This window comes from Hirsutella rhossiliensis, assembly GCF_020360975.1.
Source record: "Hirsutella rhossiliensis strain HR02 chromosome Unknown scaffold00009, whole genome shotgun sequence".
Classification (NCBI taxonomy): domain Eukaryota; kingdom Fungi; phylum Ascomycota; class Sordariomycetes; order Hypocreales; family Ophiocordycipitaceae; genus Hirsutella; species Hirsutella rhossiliensis.
In genome coordinates this window covers 719754-736112 of record NW_025408675.1, presented here as the reverse complement: position 1 = coordinate 736112, position 16359 = coordinate 719754, and the positions used below count along the sequence as shown (strand labels likewise).

General features: G+C 36.0%; 1 protein-coding gene across 1 annotated transcript; it reads right to left on the bottom strand.

Annotated features, from left to right (window-relative positions):
• Nucleotides 1-228: 228 nt before the first annotated feature.
• On the bottom strand, nucleotides 229-1027 carry HRG_07976 (peptidyl-tRNA hydrolase; the record flags this gene model as incomplete). The annotated part of the gene is made up of 2 exons (XM_044866447.1): nucleotides 229-647; nucleotides 727-1027. 2 exons carry the CDS (start codon nucleotides 1025-1027, stop codon nucleotides 229-231), a joined length of 720 nt encoding a protein of 239 aa, XP_044718336.1.
• Between the last annotated feature and the right edge of the window lie 15332 nt (nucleotides 1028-16359).

The window sequence follows — 16359 nt, the reverse complement described above, 5'->3', positions numbered from 1 at the left end:
TGCCCTGGTTTTAATCAACAATCTTCGCCCGGACTATATTGTCGCAACACATCGAGATAGAGTTGGTATGGCCTAGGCTCACCGACCAGCTGGAGCGGGTCCGGCCCCGGCCCCGGCCCCAGGTCTGGCTCCAGGACGTCCTTGTCCAGCCATGTTGTTCACCCGGTTGCCCCTGAACCTGAGTGTCAGCCACAACAACACCAAGGAGATGACGAGATGAAGGGGGTCTTACATCATGCTTCGACTAGCAAAGGAGACGATGACCATGAAGAGCCAATTGGGGACCAGGTTGAAAGCCCACATGACGTATCCGTAAGGAACAGCGAGACCGTACTCGGCGGCGTGGCTGTTGAAAGGGTGGAACCACGACTCGAGGAGGGTCCATTCAGCCTTACTCTTGGATGATTGCAGAGCGACGAGGTCGGACGAGGTCGTGGTGGTGAGGTTGAGCCTCTTCTTATAAATCTCGACGGGAGCGGGGGCCGGCAGCATGGCGAAGGACCAGATGTGAGCCGTGCTAGCGGACCAGCTGTTGCAGAGGATGGGCTGGTCGTCGCAGTTGAGGTAGCCCATGTGGGGAGAGCCGGGGGTGAGGGCGAACTTGGCTGCCGTCTCGTTGAAGGCCTGTTCAACCTTGCCGCAATGGCCTTGATGTGCAGATCTAGTCAGCTCTGCGTTTATCCGCGACGACTGACGCGATTTGCGAATAGATGGGGCACAACTCACCAAAGCAGGTCTTGTTCCGCCCCGTGATGAGAACCCACCACTCTTCGGGAACAGTGGCGGCGGGGGCCACCGGCTCATAGAGCGTCTGCTTCCAGTTTTCGAGGGTCAGGGTGGACAGCTTCATGGAGCCCAGCTTGGCCTCAAGGGCAGCGACGGGATCATGGCGGCCGGGGTTGGGAATGGATGAGGACACGCGGCCGAGGAAGTTCTGGATGTGTGCCTGGTACTGGGCGAAGGGATTCTCCTCGGCAGAGGCGAGCAGCGGCAGAGCCGCGACGATGGCGGAGAGGGCGACGCGCATGATGATCTGGCGGGGGTTCTCGAGCGGTGGACGGACTGAGGAGAAGCCGGTCGACTTGGGAAGACGCAGTTGCTCACGGATGGAGAGGCGTGGCAAGAAAAGGAAATGAGAAGCGGACGGGACAGGACGAGCGGAGGGCAATGTGACCCTTGACCGGGAAGCTGTGGAGGATGGATGGAACCTTTGGGCGGTGGGCAAGAGGATGATGAGGAGGAGGAGCTGAGAAGAGACTTTCGTCCGGCGACAATAGATGGCCTCTGTCTGCCCTGCTTACAGGCTGGGCTTACGTACGGCAGGCGCCTTGCTACGGTAAAGCTACGGTGGGGCCATGCACCGTGGGGAACTTGGGGCGAGCAACCGTGATTGGCTGCAGCGAGCGCCCTGATATCGAGAGCCCCTTGGAGCTCCGGAGGTACAGTCAGTACCCAGCTTACACAGCTCAGTGCATTTAAAGACTCATGGAACCACCTCATGTTCTTGGGTGAAATCGGGCGCGCCTGTGGTTAAATCTTGGTGGCTCTGCTTGGACAAAATCGAGACTGGGAAGACACAGCAGATTATTGTTGCAACCGGACCGGACGCCAAGCAGTAGGTTAGGTAATTACCTTAACCTATCTGTACGCTGTCAGACACCTAGACATTGGAAAAGAAGGTAGTATAATTAGCTAGTCAAGGCGTAGCGCCGATACCGCACAATTAGGTGCGTAATTATATTCCCCGCGACTACTGTGCGCACTCCTAACACTACAAAAAGTAAGGTTATCGCCATACACACGAAGAAGTTCACGAGCAGGGATGCTAGCCAATTAAGACAGCCCGCTATGAAGGATAAACCTATGGTAATTAGCAGTCCCCCCTTCTTTGGTGTGCCGGTTAATAGTCAAACCTGTGTGCCGGTTAACAATAACACGGGCGCGAGAAAAGGGGTGCTTGAAACCAATCCGAAATTAGTTCATCATGACCAGGATGGCGTCAAGCAGCGTACTTTCAACATCGACGATCAGCAATTATTGCTCGATGTGCGACGATAAAGAGAAGATTATGTCACTCCATCTCAGGACAAGATTACCCAGACATTCGCTCGGAGCAAACAACTTTGGCAATCCCTCTCTAGAAGAGCCAGCTCAGTCGGCCTGCAGCGCGATATTGTCAAGCTATCTAGTTTGAATCATGGACTGCCAGCCATACCGGATAATTTGCAGGGTATAACTGAACTCACTGGACAGGCGACGTGGCAGATGAGGTCTACCTTATGTACGGTTCCCTATAAAGCTCGGAACGAGGGGAAACGGCGATGGAAGCCAGCAAGCCTTCGGCCGACACTTTGCATAATATCGGGCCATAGCTCTTTCAATCATTCGGATAGCAGATCTAATGGCATTGCTCTTCTGTTCTTCGGTTAGGCATATATTCTCTATATAGCTATGCTAGAGAAGCAACATATTTCGATGTCCTACGCAAATACACCATAAGAAGTTCCCGAAGACGAAAGTAACTTAGGGCAATGCCTCACGGTCAATATTGGAAACGTGAGCAGCGAGGAGTATTGCTGGTGGGCTTCTCTCCTCTCGCCAGGCCAGGGATGGCTATCTATCACTCCAGAACAGCCGGCGTGGGCCATCGCATACACGGGCAACATCAGATTTCGCCTTATAGCACGAATAACTACAACGAGATCGCTGCAATTCACCCCGCCTTCGAGCAAGCAAGCCGTTGCATTTCTCTCACGGTTTGCTTCCATATACAACTTAGATAGTTAAGCTCCGCTAGTACTTACAATAGCTCTAATACTCCCGCTCTATAACGAAACTTCGTCGATGGTAAAGCTACTAAAGCCGTTCCTTCTTAAGTATAACACTAAATGGGCCTCTCCGTCTAGCCTTAATCGAGAATACAACAACCTAGCCCACTATTGAGCCCGACAAAGGCGACTATAATCATGGACCCTCTGATTATGGTAGCCCAACTCAGAGGCTGGCCCGTCAGGAAGTCAGCTTGACCACATACTCTTAGGAACCAGTTAGCGAGAGCGACGATAAAAATGGTAAGCAGGGCGGCGACCGATAGCAAGACTAGCGACGTCAGGGAAATAAGGTAAATTATTAATATGCATCTAAATAGGCAATATATAGCTAAATTTAGGCCTTACTAGTGCTATATATTATAACTAAAGTGCCGAAATGTGCTATGCCTAATTTAATTTGCCTTAGGGACGACAATTATTTCTAAGAAACTAACTAGTAAGAGTTATAATCGGGTTAGGGTATAGGGTAGAGAAAATCGTCCTCCTTCCCGCTTAGCGTCGTGGTGTTGGGCGTGGCTTGCGGCGCCGTTCCCGGGGCCGGCTCGGGCTTAGAAGAAAGCCACTGGTTGCAGTAACCCATGTCGGGTTCCGCAATTAGTGGCTTAGGATAGTAATAGGGCACTCACATATCCCCGATTGGCCGGCGACCATCGTTCGCTTAGCATCCGTAAAATTGAACCTGATTATACGATAGGTCCCGCCACCTGACAAAGGTGCCCGTTACCTTTTTAGACTCGTCCCTCTTACAAGGCTCCGAACATTGCGGGTCCGCCGTGAGGCTCGGGTTCGGCATGACAAACGGCTATTCCGGAAAGTGAGCTTCGGGCTCCGGGGGGTCGGTCTAGGCCGGGGCCCACTCCCTAGTCTTAGACGTGTTCTTGGGCGTGGCCCCGGGCTTCCGTTTGCAAAGGCCGTTTTCGTTATCCCTGATTAGTTCCTCGAAACCCTAGCAACCAGGCTCTTTTAGTCCCTAGGGGTTATACTAATTTTCTTTCGAATCTATAACTTAGTATCTAAAGAAGGTATCGCCGCTTATATATATCTTTATAAAACTAACTATTTAGGTCCCGTCGTTACTATATTAAAGTTTTTTATAAGGATTAGGATATTTCGGATCCGCCTAGAGATCTATATCCGGCATTAAAAATAGATAGGCGCCGATAGCCGTTAAAGTAAGAACGGTCGGGGCCTTCGTAGTAGGCGAGAATAGTATCGTATATATAAGAGTATATAAGGGAATATATATTACGGTACGATTAGTTAGGTAGTAGAGATAGCTAGAGGTACTACGCTATATATATTATATTCTCCTTATTATAAGACTAAAGCTTACTAAAAGAGGGATTTCTTATCTTTAGTTAGAGTAGCGAAAGGTCTATAATATATAAGCGGGGTAGGTATAATTCCCTACTAATACCCTACTAATATATTAGTACTATATACCTAAGTACTTTATTAGCCTATACCTCTTAATAGCGCTCTTATAATTATTTCCCTTCTTATATAGATATCTTAGCTATATCTTTAATATATATTACTTTCGCTATACTATATATATTTAGTTAAGAAAAGAGGTAGTTTTAGTTATATATTATACGTATACGCCTATATAAGTATATATTAGTCTATGCTCTATAACGTTAATAGTTATTATACTAGCGGTTACTACTAAGTAACCGTTATAGTATCGCTTATATATTAGCTATATAACTATAATATAAAGAGCGTATATATATATCTCTTACTTTTTCTATTTTCTTTTCTTCTTTAACTCTTTTACTTATAATTACTATAGAGTTTTACGCCTTTTTTTATTAATCCTTTATACCTTTTTATATTACTTTTTATTAACGATTTATTAATAATAATACCTTTTATATTAAAGAAGATAAAGAACTATAATACCGATTTCCTACGCTATATATAGGAGTAGGTAGCGGCGGGTTCGCCCTCGAAGTATAAACGATTAGCCTAAAAGTCTTATAGTAATACTAGTTCCCTCTTAGTAAAGAAAGCTAAGAAAGGTATAGGGGAATCTTAGTCTTAAGAGACTTTTAGTCTAGGACCTAACATTAGTGAGGGTTATGCCTTAGTTACCCTACTAAATACCTTAACTTTAATTACTAATAAGCTTACCTCTATAGGCTAGGAAACTTATAAGTCTATTACTCTTATTAGCGATATTAATACTAGCGAGGAGATTATACTTAGGCGCTCCTAAGTAAGTACTAATAACTTAGCTACTTTATCTTAATAGGGCGGCTTTAGCTAATAAGAGATTATCGCTTAGGCCGCTTCTTAGAATAAATAGGCCGATATTAACGATAAGGCCTAGCTAAATAAGGGCTAAGACTATCTTAATACCTAGCTAAATAAGGGCTAAGATAATAATAATAGTAATAATAGAGATAGCCGCGATCTAACTTCTCTTACTAATAAACCTAAGAACGGCGGTACTAGAAATAAGGGCACCTATAAGAGCGCTACTAAGAGGTATAGGCTAATAAAGCACTTAAGTATATAGTACTAATATATTAGTAGGGTATTAGTAGGGAATCGTGCCTACCTTACTTATATATTATAGACTACTTACTACTTTAAATAAAGAGGAAAAATCCCTTTTCTTATAAGCTTTAGTCTTATAATAAGGAAAATATAATATATATAGTATAGTACTTCTAGCTATCTTTATTACCTAACTAATTATACTATAATATATATTCCTTTATAATTTCTAAAGCTTCTTTTTTTAGTTACTTAATAAAGATAGCTACTTAAAGAAGACTATATAACGCTCCTATAGTATAATATAGTAGTTAATTAATCGAGGCCTCTTTATTATATATATTAAGTATTTACTTAAGAGATAAAGAACTAGAAGATATATCCTTAAAATAGACCCTTATTATAAACGATATTCTAACTATATTAAAGATATCGCTACCTATAAGCGTAAGACTATTAACTTATAAAGAAAAGCTTATAGCTTTATAAGCGTATATTAAAGAGCTAAAGGAGACGAAATACTTATAAGACCGTATTATATAATTAAAGGAGGAAATTACTAAACGTATTAGCGCTATCGCTATCTATTTAAGAAAGCGTCGATAGTCTTACTCCCTTAAATTAGATAGTAGTCGCGGTAGCGAGGTTAAGATTAAAAATATCGCTTAATTATCTTAACCTATTAATATATAGAAATATCTAGACTAAACTTATAATCTAAAGGACGCCTTTAAGGTAGCGCTTAAACGCTTTCGTCGCAATAAAATAAAAATCCTCTATATAGTAGATTATATATATAGCGATTATAAAGCGAGATAGCGCTAATACCTTAAAGAATAGACGCTAATTAACCGAACTAAATATAGTATAGATTAAGTATACTTTAAGGAATAAATACTTATCTTAATTAAGGATATTATAAATAAGGAGATACTATTAGCGATATAATTAAAGAAGGCTTACTAACGAGAAAGCTAGTCCCCCCTAGAGTTTAGCTTATACTTTAACTCCTTAGAGAGGTATTTTAAACGCTTATCGAAAAAGGTATATACTCTTATATTTTTTATTAAGCTAGAGCTATAACTTCGAGACTAAATTAACCTTTATTTAATACCTATTTATACTTATTAATAGGAAGAGCTTATATAAGTTACTTAATAATATTAAGATACTACTATTAATAAAAAGTAATATATTAATACTACTTTTACCCTTAAAGGCATTAAGAATAAAAGTAGTACTATACCTTAAGGTAGTATATATAAAGGAAGGAATTAAAGAGGTCGATAAGCTAGGCTAAATTATTAAGGAAATACTACCGATTTAACTAATAACTAATAAGCTAGCGATATACTTACTAAGGGCTAAACTAAGGGATATTATCGAGGAAGAGGATCTTTTACTTAATTAGGAATTATATATTTTTAATATAATAAGCTAGGATACCTATTTATAGAATATATTAATTCTTTAAAGGTAGAAACCTTAGTAAAGACTCTTAAACTTAATATTATAAAATAAGGAAAAAGTAAGATATTAAGGTAAACGCCTTTCCCTTAGTAAACTTAATACTTATAGGATAATTACTAGAAACTCTTATAATAATATTAAGGCGAAACCCTATTAAAGTCCTTATATACCTAGATACTTATAATACTATTAACCTTATAGATATATACTTTACTTAATAGTAAGGATTACTATAAGTAGCGCTATTATACCCTAAGTTATTAAGGCTTAATAATAATAAGGTAAGAAAGTATAAAGTATAGTTAGTATTACTTTAAATAATAAATATAAAGGGTATTAAAAAGATAATTACTTATTTCTATATTAATACCGATAAGTTAACGCTAAATAATTAAGTACTAATCCTTTTATTAGTTACTACCTTAAAGGATAAACGTATCTATATTATCTTATAGAAACGATAGTAGTAGTTTAAGTATTAACTAAGTAGCGAAACCTTATAGAATCCTTATAGATTCCTTTAAGAATATAGGAATAAGGTAAGGGTATATATAATAGCGCTTAATCCTAAGCTAATCCCGCTATTAAATAAAGATAAAGATAAAGGGATTTTATAAGAAGAATAAGCTAAAATCCTACTAACTTTCTACCGGTTTAAAGATACCTTCTTAGCTAATAAATCTAATTTATTACTAGCTAGAAAAGGAATAAATTACTTAATTAATTTAATCCTTAATATAGAACCTCCTTATAGACCGATTTACCCTTTATTATAAAAGGAACTCTAAGTATTACGTAACTAGATTTAAGACGTAATAAAAAGGAAAATAATCTAGGAGTTAAAGAGCCTAGCTAGGGCGCTTATCCTTTTTATTTTAAAAAAGGATAATACCTTATAGCTATATATAGACTATTAAGAACTTAATTAAGTTATATAAAAGAATCGGTACCTTTTACCCTTTATTTTAAAGATTATTAACTGCTATTAAGGAGCTAAGTATTTTTCTAAGATTAATATATAGAATACGTATTAATATATTTAAATTTAAGAAGGAGATAAATAAAAGACTGCTTTTTAAACGCGTTATAGATATTTCGAATACCTAGTAATACCCTTTAAACTTACTAACGTACTAGCTATATTTTAAAGCTATATCTATTAAGCGCTTAAAGGGCTTATAGATATAATCTATATAGTTTACCTTAATAATATCCTTATATACTTTAAAATAAGAAAAGAATATACTAAATACTTAAGATAAGTAATAGAAAGGCTAAGGGCTATAGAGCTTTATATAAAACTATCGAAGTATATCTTTTATTAATAGTTAGTTAAGTTCCTTAAGTTTATATTATCTATTAATAAGGTATTAATAGACCTTTAATAAGTAAAGGTAATAGCTTAATAGCCTAAACCTATAACTTACTATAATATTTAGGTTTTCCTTAAGTTCTATAATTTTTACTAACGATTTATATATAGGTACTTAGGAGTTATAGCGCCCTTAACTATATTATTAAAGGGGAGTAAGAATAAGAAAAAGCTAAGGAGTATAGAGCTAAACCTTATTAAAAGGGTAGCGTTTTAAGCTCTTAAGGATACTTTTTAAGGAGCCTTACTCCTTTAATATTATAATCTAGAAAGATATATTTATATCGAAATAAATATATCGTAATTCGCGATAGTAAAGATTATCTCTTAACTTAATAATAAAGAACGTTATTATTTAATCGTATTTTAATTAAGGAAGTTTACTAGAGCCGAACTTAATTATAGTATTTTAAACTAAGAACTATTTACTATCGTTAAGTTATTTAAATACTAGCGATATTACGTTAAAGGGGTAGTATATAAAGTAAAGGTATTATTAAACTATTATAACCTTTAAACGTTTATATACTAGACCTCTTTAAATAGGAGGTAAGTAAGATAGTATATATATTTAGTATTATTTAACTTTATAATTAAGTATTATATAGGTAAATTAAACCTAGTAAACGCGCTATTAAGAATACTTAGATATAAGGGTAAGAAGCCCCTATTTATAGAACTATTACTAAAGCTATAAGTAAAGCTAGCTACTATTAATACTATATTTATATAGAGAAATAATAAGGCGTTTTTATAAGTAAAGAGATACTTAACCTTAAGTTAATATAAGTATAGTAAAGTGCTTTTATATAAGGAAAATATATAAGCTTATTTATAGTAAAACTATAATAATTTAAGCGTAAGACCTAAATAATTAGCTAATTAAGCTAAAGAAAGAGCTAGTTATAAATAGTTATTCTTAAGGAAGACCGCTAAAAAAGCGGCCTACTATATAAAGGTTTATATAGTAGAAGTTTTAGAACCGTTATTAGAGTTACTAAAACGTACTTAGTCGGTTAATATAGCGATTAGTAGGCTAAAGGAAACTAAAGACTTCTTAAAAGGGAAGGGTTTTTAGTTAGTACGCTTAGATAGACTACTACTATAAAAGGGTCGTATTATAGTACCTTTAAAAGTAGCCTTATAGTAAGAGCTAATATAGCTCTTTTATAACGATCTATTAATAGGATACTTTAGCTCTTAATATACTAGTAAACTATTAGTAAGGAACTTTTATTAAGATAAAATAATAAAAGATATAAATAAATATATTTAGTTATACCTAATATATTAAGGTATAGTATTTAAGAGGTATCGCCCTTATAGTACTATATAATCGTTACTATATCCTATATAACTATAGGAAGAATTATTAATAGACTTTACTATAAGTCTACCTAAAGTATAGTATAATAAACGAGATATTAATATAATCTTAGTAATCGTAGACTAATATACTAAGTATTACCTTTTCTTTCCTATCTCTAAGATAATAATAGCCTTAAAGCTAGTAGAATTATTCTATTACTAAGTTATATTAATATATAAACCTCTAAAAGGTATTATCTTAGATAGAGGGTCCTTATTTATAAGTAAGTTCTAGTTAAATCTTTATTTTATCTTATAAGTAAAACATAGGCTATTAATAGTATTTTACCTATAAACTAATAAGTAAATAGAATAAATAAACTAAGCTATATAGTACTACTTAAGATACTTTACTAACTTAGAATAAACTAACTAAGCGTTACTTTTATATATTACTTAATTTATATATAATAATATAAAGAACGTAATAACTAGGTTATTACTTAATAAAGCGTTAATAGGTTACTAACTAAACTTTTATATTAATACTAAGGACGATATTATTTAAAGGGGGGTACCTAAAGTAAGAGTAAGAGTTACTAAGCTATAAGAGCTATAAAAAAAGCTTAAGGAATACTAAGGAAAGGCTATTAAATTATAAGCGAAATACTACGATTTAAGGTACTAACTACTTATACTAAAAGTAAGAGACCTTATAGTATTATAGATAAAGAACTTATACTTTAAGGACGAAAAAAGAAAACTCTTACCTAAGTATATTAGACTATTTTAGGTCTTATAAGCTATTAGAAAGTAAGTATATTATCTTATACTCCCTAAGAAGTACTTATACCTCTATAATATTTTCTATATTAGTCTCTTAGAGCCTTAAAAGGAGCGCGAAGGTACCTATAAAGATAGCGAAACCTTATTAATACTAAACTTAAAGGATAATAAAAGTAAATAGAAAGTCTAAGAAATTAAAGACTAAAAAAGATCTAAGGGTAATACCTTTTTCCTTATTAAATAAAAAGGATAGCTAGCTAAGTATAACTAATAGGTCGATATTAAAGATATAATAAATAGCTAAGACCTTATTAAAGAATATACTACTTACTTAACTAGGAAAAAGAGGCATAAGACTAAGTAAGGTAAGGAAACCTATTAGCGTAAGGAGACGCTATTAAATTAGTAACGAATCCTTACTAAATTACTATAAACTTATTAACGTATTAGTATACTTAAATATCTTATAACTATATATAAAATAGTAAAATAAGAGAATAGGAAAAACTATTTATACTACTTATTAAATATTATTAAGGAAAATAAAACTAAACTATAACTTTACTAAGGCCTTAATAATAAAGGAGAGAAGGATAGTTATAGCTAAATAAAAGAAAGATAAGACCTATCTATTACTTTTAACTACTTTTTTTCTTTACTAGTATAGCGGAAACTAATTAAGGCGCCCCCTTTACTATATCGAATACTTCTAGAAATACTAAAACTACCCTATCCTTTACTCCTTCTTTATCCTTTATATTAAGACCTATCTCTATTAGTATAATACTTACCTTAGCCTTAGTAAATAGTAAGGTATATTACTATAAAGTATAGACTATATCGCTATCGATAAAGTAGAGTTTTAACTAAGATTCCTAGGCCTAGTACTCTAGGCTTATATAGGCGATATCGAATAAGGGCGCGGGGTTAAGGTAAATAATAAGCTCGCGGCGCTTATTAATTAGTATATAGTAGTCGGTATACTTAACCTAATATATCGTTAAGCGGTCGCTAATAAAAGGGTCGGATAAAACTTACGATAGTTAACTTTTATATACTTATAGTCTTAAAGGACTTATAATAAGCTATCTTAGCGGCGTCGAAAGCCTTAGCTAAATACTATACTATAATAGTAAGATAGCGCTAATTAGCCTCCTTAAAAATAAGTATGCCTACGTCTAAGCTATCGTCTTTAGTATCCTTATTACCGGTCTTTAGCTTATTAAGCTTATATAGGTACTTAATAATAGCGACTATATTAGCTTAGTTACTAAATATAAGAGTAGTAGCCTTAAGAAAGATTAGCTTATTAATTATAATATTTAAAGTTAAGGGGAAACTTACTTAATTATAAGTCGCGGTATATCTATAATACTACTTATAGCGCGTTAAGGAAACCCCTAAGAAAATATAGCTAATTAAGAGCACCTTAATAGGTTTAGGCTCGGTTATATTATACTCCTTAACGACCGTCCTAAAATAATATATATACTAGAGCTTATAAGAAATAACCTTATAGGCCTTAACTAAGCGGGCTTTAGCCTTAGATTAAGTATACTTTTTTATAGGAGCGCGACCGCCTTATACCGCTACCTAGGTGCCCTTATCTTTAGTACCGCCGTTCTTAGGTTTATTAGTAAGAGGAGTTAGATCGCGGCTATCTTTATTATTACTATTATTATTATCTTAGCCCTTATTTAGCTAGGTATTAAGATCGTTTTAGCCCTCGTTTAGCTAGGCCTTATCGTTAATATTAGCCTACTTATTCTAAGGAGTAGCCTAAGCAACGACCTCTTATTAGTTAGAGCCGCCCTATTAAGATAAAGTAGCTAGGTTATCGGTACTTACTTAAAAGCGCCTAAGCACGATCTCCTTACTAGTATTAATATCGCTAATAAAGGTAATAGACTTATAAGTTTCCTAGCCTATAAAAGTAAGCTTATTAATAGTTAGAGTTAAGGTATTTAGCGGGGTAATAAGGGTATAACCTTTACTAACGTTAGGTCTTAGACTAGAAGTCTCTTAAGACTAAGATTCCCTTATACCTTTCCTAGCTTTCTTTACTAAAGGGGAACTAGCGTCGCTATAAAACTTTTAGGCCGATCGCTTATACTTTAAGGGCGAACCCGCCGCTACTTACTCCTATATATAGTATAGGAAATCGGCGTTATAGTTCTTTATCTTTTTTAGCGTAAAAGGTATTATTATTAATAAATCGTCGATAAAAAGTAATAAAAAAGGGTATAAGGGATTAATAAAAAAAGGTATAAAACTTTATAGTAATTATAAGCGGAAGAGTTAAAGAAGAAAAGAAAATAGAAGAAGTAAGAGATATATATATATACTCTTTATATTATAGTTACGCGGCCGATATATAGGCGATACTATAATAGTTATTTAGCGGTAACCGCTAGTATAATAACTATTAATATTATAGAGCGTAGACTAATATATACTTATATAGGCGTATATACGCGATATATAACTAAAACTACCTCTTTTCTTAACCGAATATATATAGCGTAGCGAAAGTAATATATATTAAAGATATAGCTAAGACGTCTATATAAGAAGGGAGATAATTATAAGAGCGCTATTAAGAGGTATAGGCTAATAAAGTACTTAGGTACTATAAGGAACGGTGTTCCTACTATAAATAAAGTAGCTATAATATACTCTCCTAATTATATAAGCTAATATATAGTATATTAATTATAGATAAAATCTTATCTTATAGAGTAAGAATCGCTCGTTATTTTATATATTATTATATATTAAACGGGTTACTAGTTATCGTATAATTAGGAATCGAAGGAATAGAGCTAGCTTAAAATACTAGCTAAGACCTCTTAAGAATACCGGTACGATTAACCTCCTCTAAATATAAATATTAGTAGAACTAAGATACTTTTAGATTTACTTAAGATATTAAGGAATTCCCTAGTTTTAGGGCTATACGGCAGCTTAAATCTAGTCCCAAAAGGTTCTTCCGTTTAGCTATAATTATCTATATAAGATAGTATATCCGCTAGTAAATAGATAAAGGATTATTAACTTTAATACCTCTTCTATATACTAATATACTACTAATAAATTCCGTTAAAATCCTACCTTATACTCCTTCCCTCATTACGTAGTCTTATATAATTCCTTAATTTCCTAAATTCTTTTACTTATATACCTTAAGAGGTTATCCGGTCTTAAGGTATATAAGTAAGCGGAATTTTAGAAATTAAGGAATTATATAAGACTACGTAATAGGGGAAGAAGGAGTATGGTGGATTTTCAACGGAATTTATTAGTAGTATATTAGTATATGAAGAAGATTAAAGTTAATAATCTATCTATCTACTAGTAGACATACTATCTTATATAGATAATTATAGCTAAACGGAAGAACTCTTAGAACTAGATTTAGCTACCGTATAGCCCTAAGACAGGAATTCGTAATATCTTAAGTAAATCTAAAAGTATCTTAGTTCTACTAATATTTATATTTAGAGGAGGTTAGTCGTACTAGTATTCTTAAGAGGTCTTAGCTAGTATTCTAAGCTAGCTCTATTCCTTCGATTCCCGATTATACGATAACCGGCAACCCGTTTAATATATATTATTATTATTAAGATTATACTAAGGACTTAGCTAAAGGTATCTAGAACTTTAATATTAAATAGGAGGGAAAAACTAAAGTGCCTAAGGGAAAACCCTCCCCTCTTTTAGTATAGGTCCGCCTTAAATAAGGTCGTAGTAGTAGTATATAGGAAATTTACGCTAGCTACTATAGGCTCCTCCCGCGAAATCGCGTCTTAGCGCGGGCCCTTTTAGGCTATAGCCGTTACTATCCCGAGCGGCCGCGGCCCGGGCTCGCTAGCCCGGGCCTAGGGTTATAGGCAATAGTCTCTCTTTAGGGGCCCGACTTACGGGCGCCTCTATTTACCCTAGCTCCCGCGTCGTAGCCGCGTAGCCGCGGTTACGTTAGCTTATTAGTCCGTTAGTTAGTAAGGTAGGTAATATCTAGTTACCGGGCCGGGCGCTAGTATAGGTCGCTCCTAGGTAGGGCCGGCTAATTAAAATTCGGTCGGCCGGCTCCGCTAATCGTAAATCGGTTCCTATCTAGCTACGCGATTTCCTAATCGGGGGCGTAGCGGCCTATATTTACCCTCTATCTTATAGTTACTAATTACGCGCGCCTAGCTCGCGCCTATATATACCTGCCCTCCCCCCCCTAGTTCTATATATACCTCTTCCTATCCCTTTATTATCTATCTCTTTTATAGGCCTAACTACTACCTCGCCTACCTCGTTTCTATAACTCTAGTCTCCTTAATACCGTATCTAGTTCGCTCGTCGTCGCGTCGTAATATCTAACTAGGAAGCCGACTTAAGTAATAGCGGCTCGCCTCCTTTAAAACCCCCTCCTTATAAGAAAGTCGCTATAGTAGCGGGATCGGAGCGCTCTATCCTATATTTTATATATATCGGGCGTCTTACTAGTAAGCTTACTTATAAGTCTTTCGCCGGCTATTAAAACTAATCTTATATATATTAATCCTAGCTTTATCTTAGGTCGGTCTTACCTCTAGTATTTTTACTAACTTTAATAGCTATAAAGGCTAAAGCGTATATCGCTTACGCTAACTTTAACTAGTCTTATTACTAAGTAAGTAACCCCTTCCCGCTATAGTACTATCTAAGTTTAGTACTAATCTAAGTTTAGTACTAATCTAAGTTTTAGATTACCTTTAAAGGTAAAGAGGCCGCTAGTGCCTTTTATTAAGTATAGTCTAAGGTCGATAGCCCTTCCTTTATTAAGGGTTCGGTATAGGAGCGCCTTTATTATATTACTCTAAAAACTTATATTCGCGCTAGTTAGAAGGCCCCCGCCGCTAAGGGTAAGGGCGCGTTAGGCGAGTCTGCCCCTAGTCTAGCTATAGTCGCTAAGAATATAAAGACGCTTACGTTAGCCTTTACCCGTTTTATAGATAATACCCGCTATATATATAAGTCCCTAGAGAAGTACCTAGGTAAGTTTAGCGACGCTATTAAGACCTTAGCCTAGGTCGGGCCTAAGTCGCTCTTAGTTGCCTAGAAGACTCTTATAGCGGTTAACGATCTCGCTAACTATTTCTATCCTATTACTAGCGATAGCCCCGACGTAGAAGATAGTAGCTTTAATCTTATTAGTCTTACTAGGCCTATTCCGGCCTTAATCCCTATCGATAAAAGGAAGGGCAAAGGTAAGGGTAAGGCGGCAGCCGCGTCTAAGGCCCTATCTAAGGCTAAGGCTAAGGTGTCTATACCCGCGGCTATCGTAAAGCTAGCTCGGGAGCTAACCGCGTCTCCCTTTAACGCTAAGCTATAGCCCGGTAGTTCTCCTAGCGCCGAGCCCGCCCTAAAGCGTCCCCGTTTTACGTCGCTTACCGATCTTACTAACGCTCTTAACTTCGTTTAGTAGCGTCTTTATAGCCGTCGCGGTTTAGTCTTAGCTAAGATTATTACTAGTCTTAACCTCGATTAGATCTATAGTTATAGTATAGGCTATAGCGAACGCCTCTATACCGCCGCTAGTATAGGTCCTACCTTAGTAGAGACCCCGGTCGTTACTTTATCTTATAAGCTAGCCGTCTAGGCTAGCTTTAGTTTAGGTTCGGGGTTAGGTCCGTTTAGTTATTATTAGGGTTCTCGTAGCGGTAATAGTCCCTATACTCCTCGTAAGCCTTAGGTTACTCCTTCCTATACTCTACGTACTACCTTAAGGGGGTCTTATTATTCCCGCCGCGATAATAAAGCGGACGTTACTACTAACGAGCTAGGCTAGGGTCGTAGTTTAAAGGGGGCTAGTTATCGGCTCTATCTTAGTTTAGTTTTAAGTTAGGTCTTATTCGGTTATAGTCTTTCGGTAATAAGTCTTATTCTATAGCTATTAAGGTTAGTTCGGTTAGGTTATATTAGTTCTATTTAGTTTATAGTTTAATCGGCGAGGTTTACGCTTAGTCTAGGTTTAGTTTAGTTAAAGCTATAGTCTTATAATCGTAAGTCCTCTCCTTTTCTAGGTCGCCTTAATAAAGGATGTAGTTAGCTAGGGTA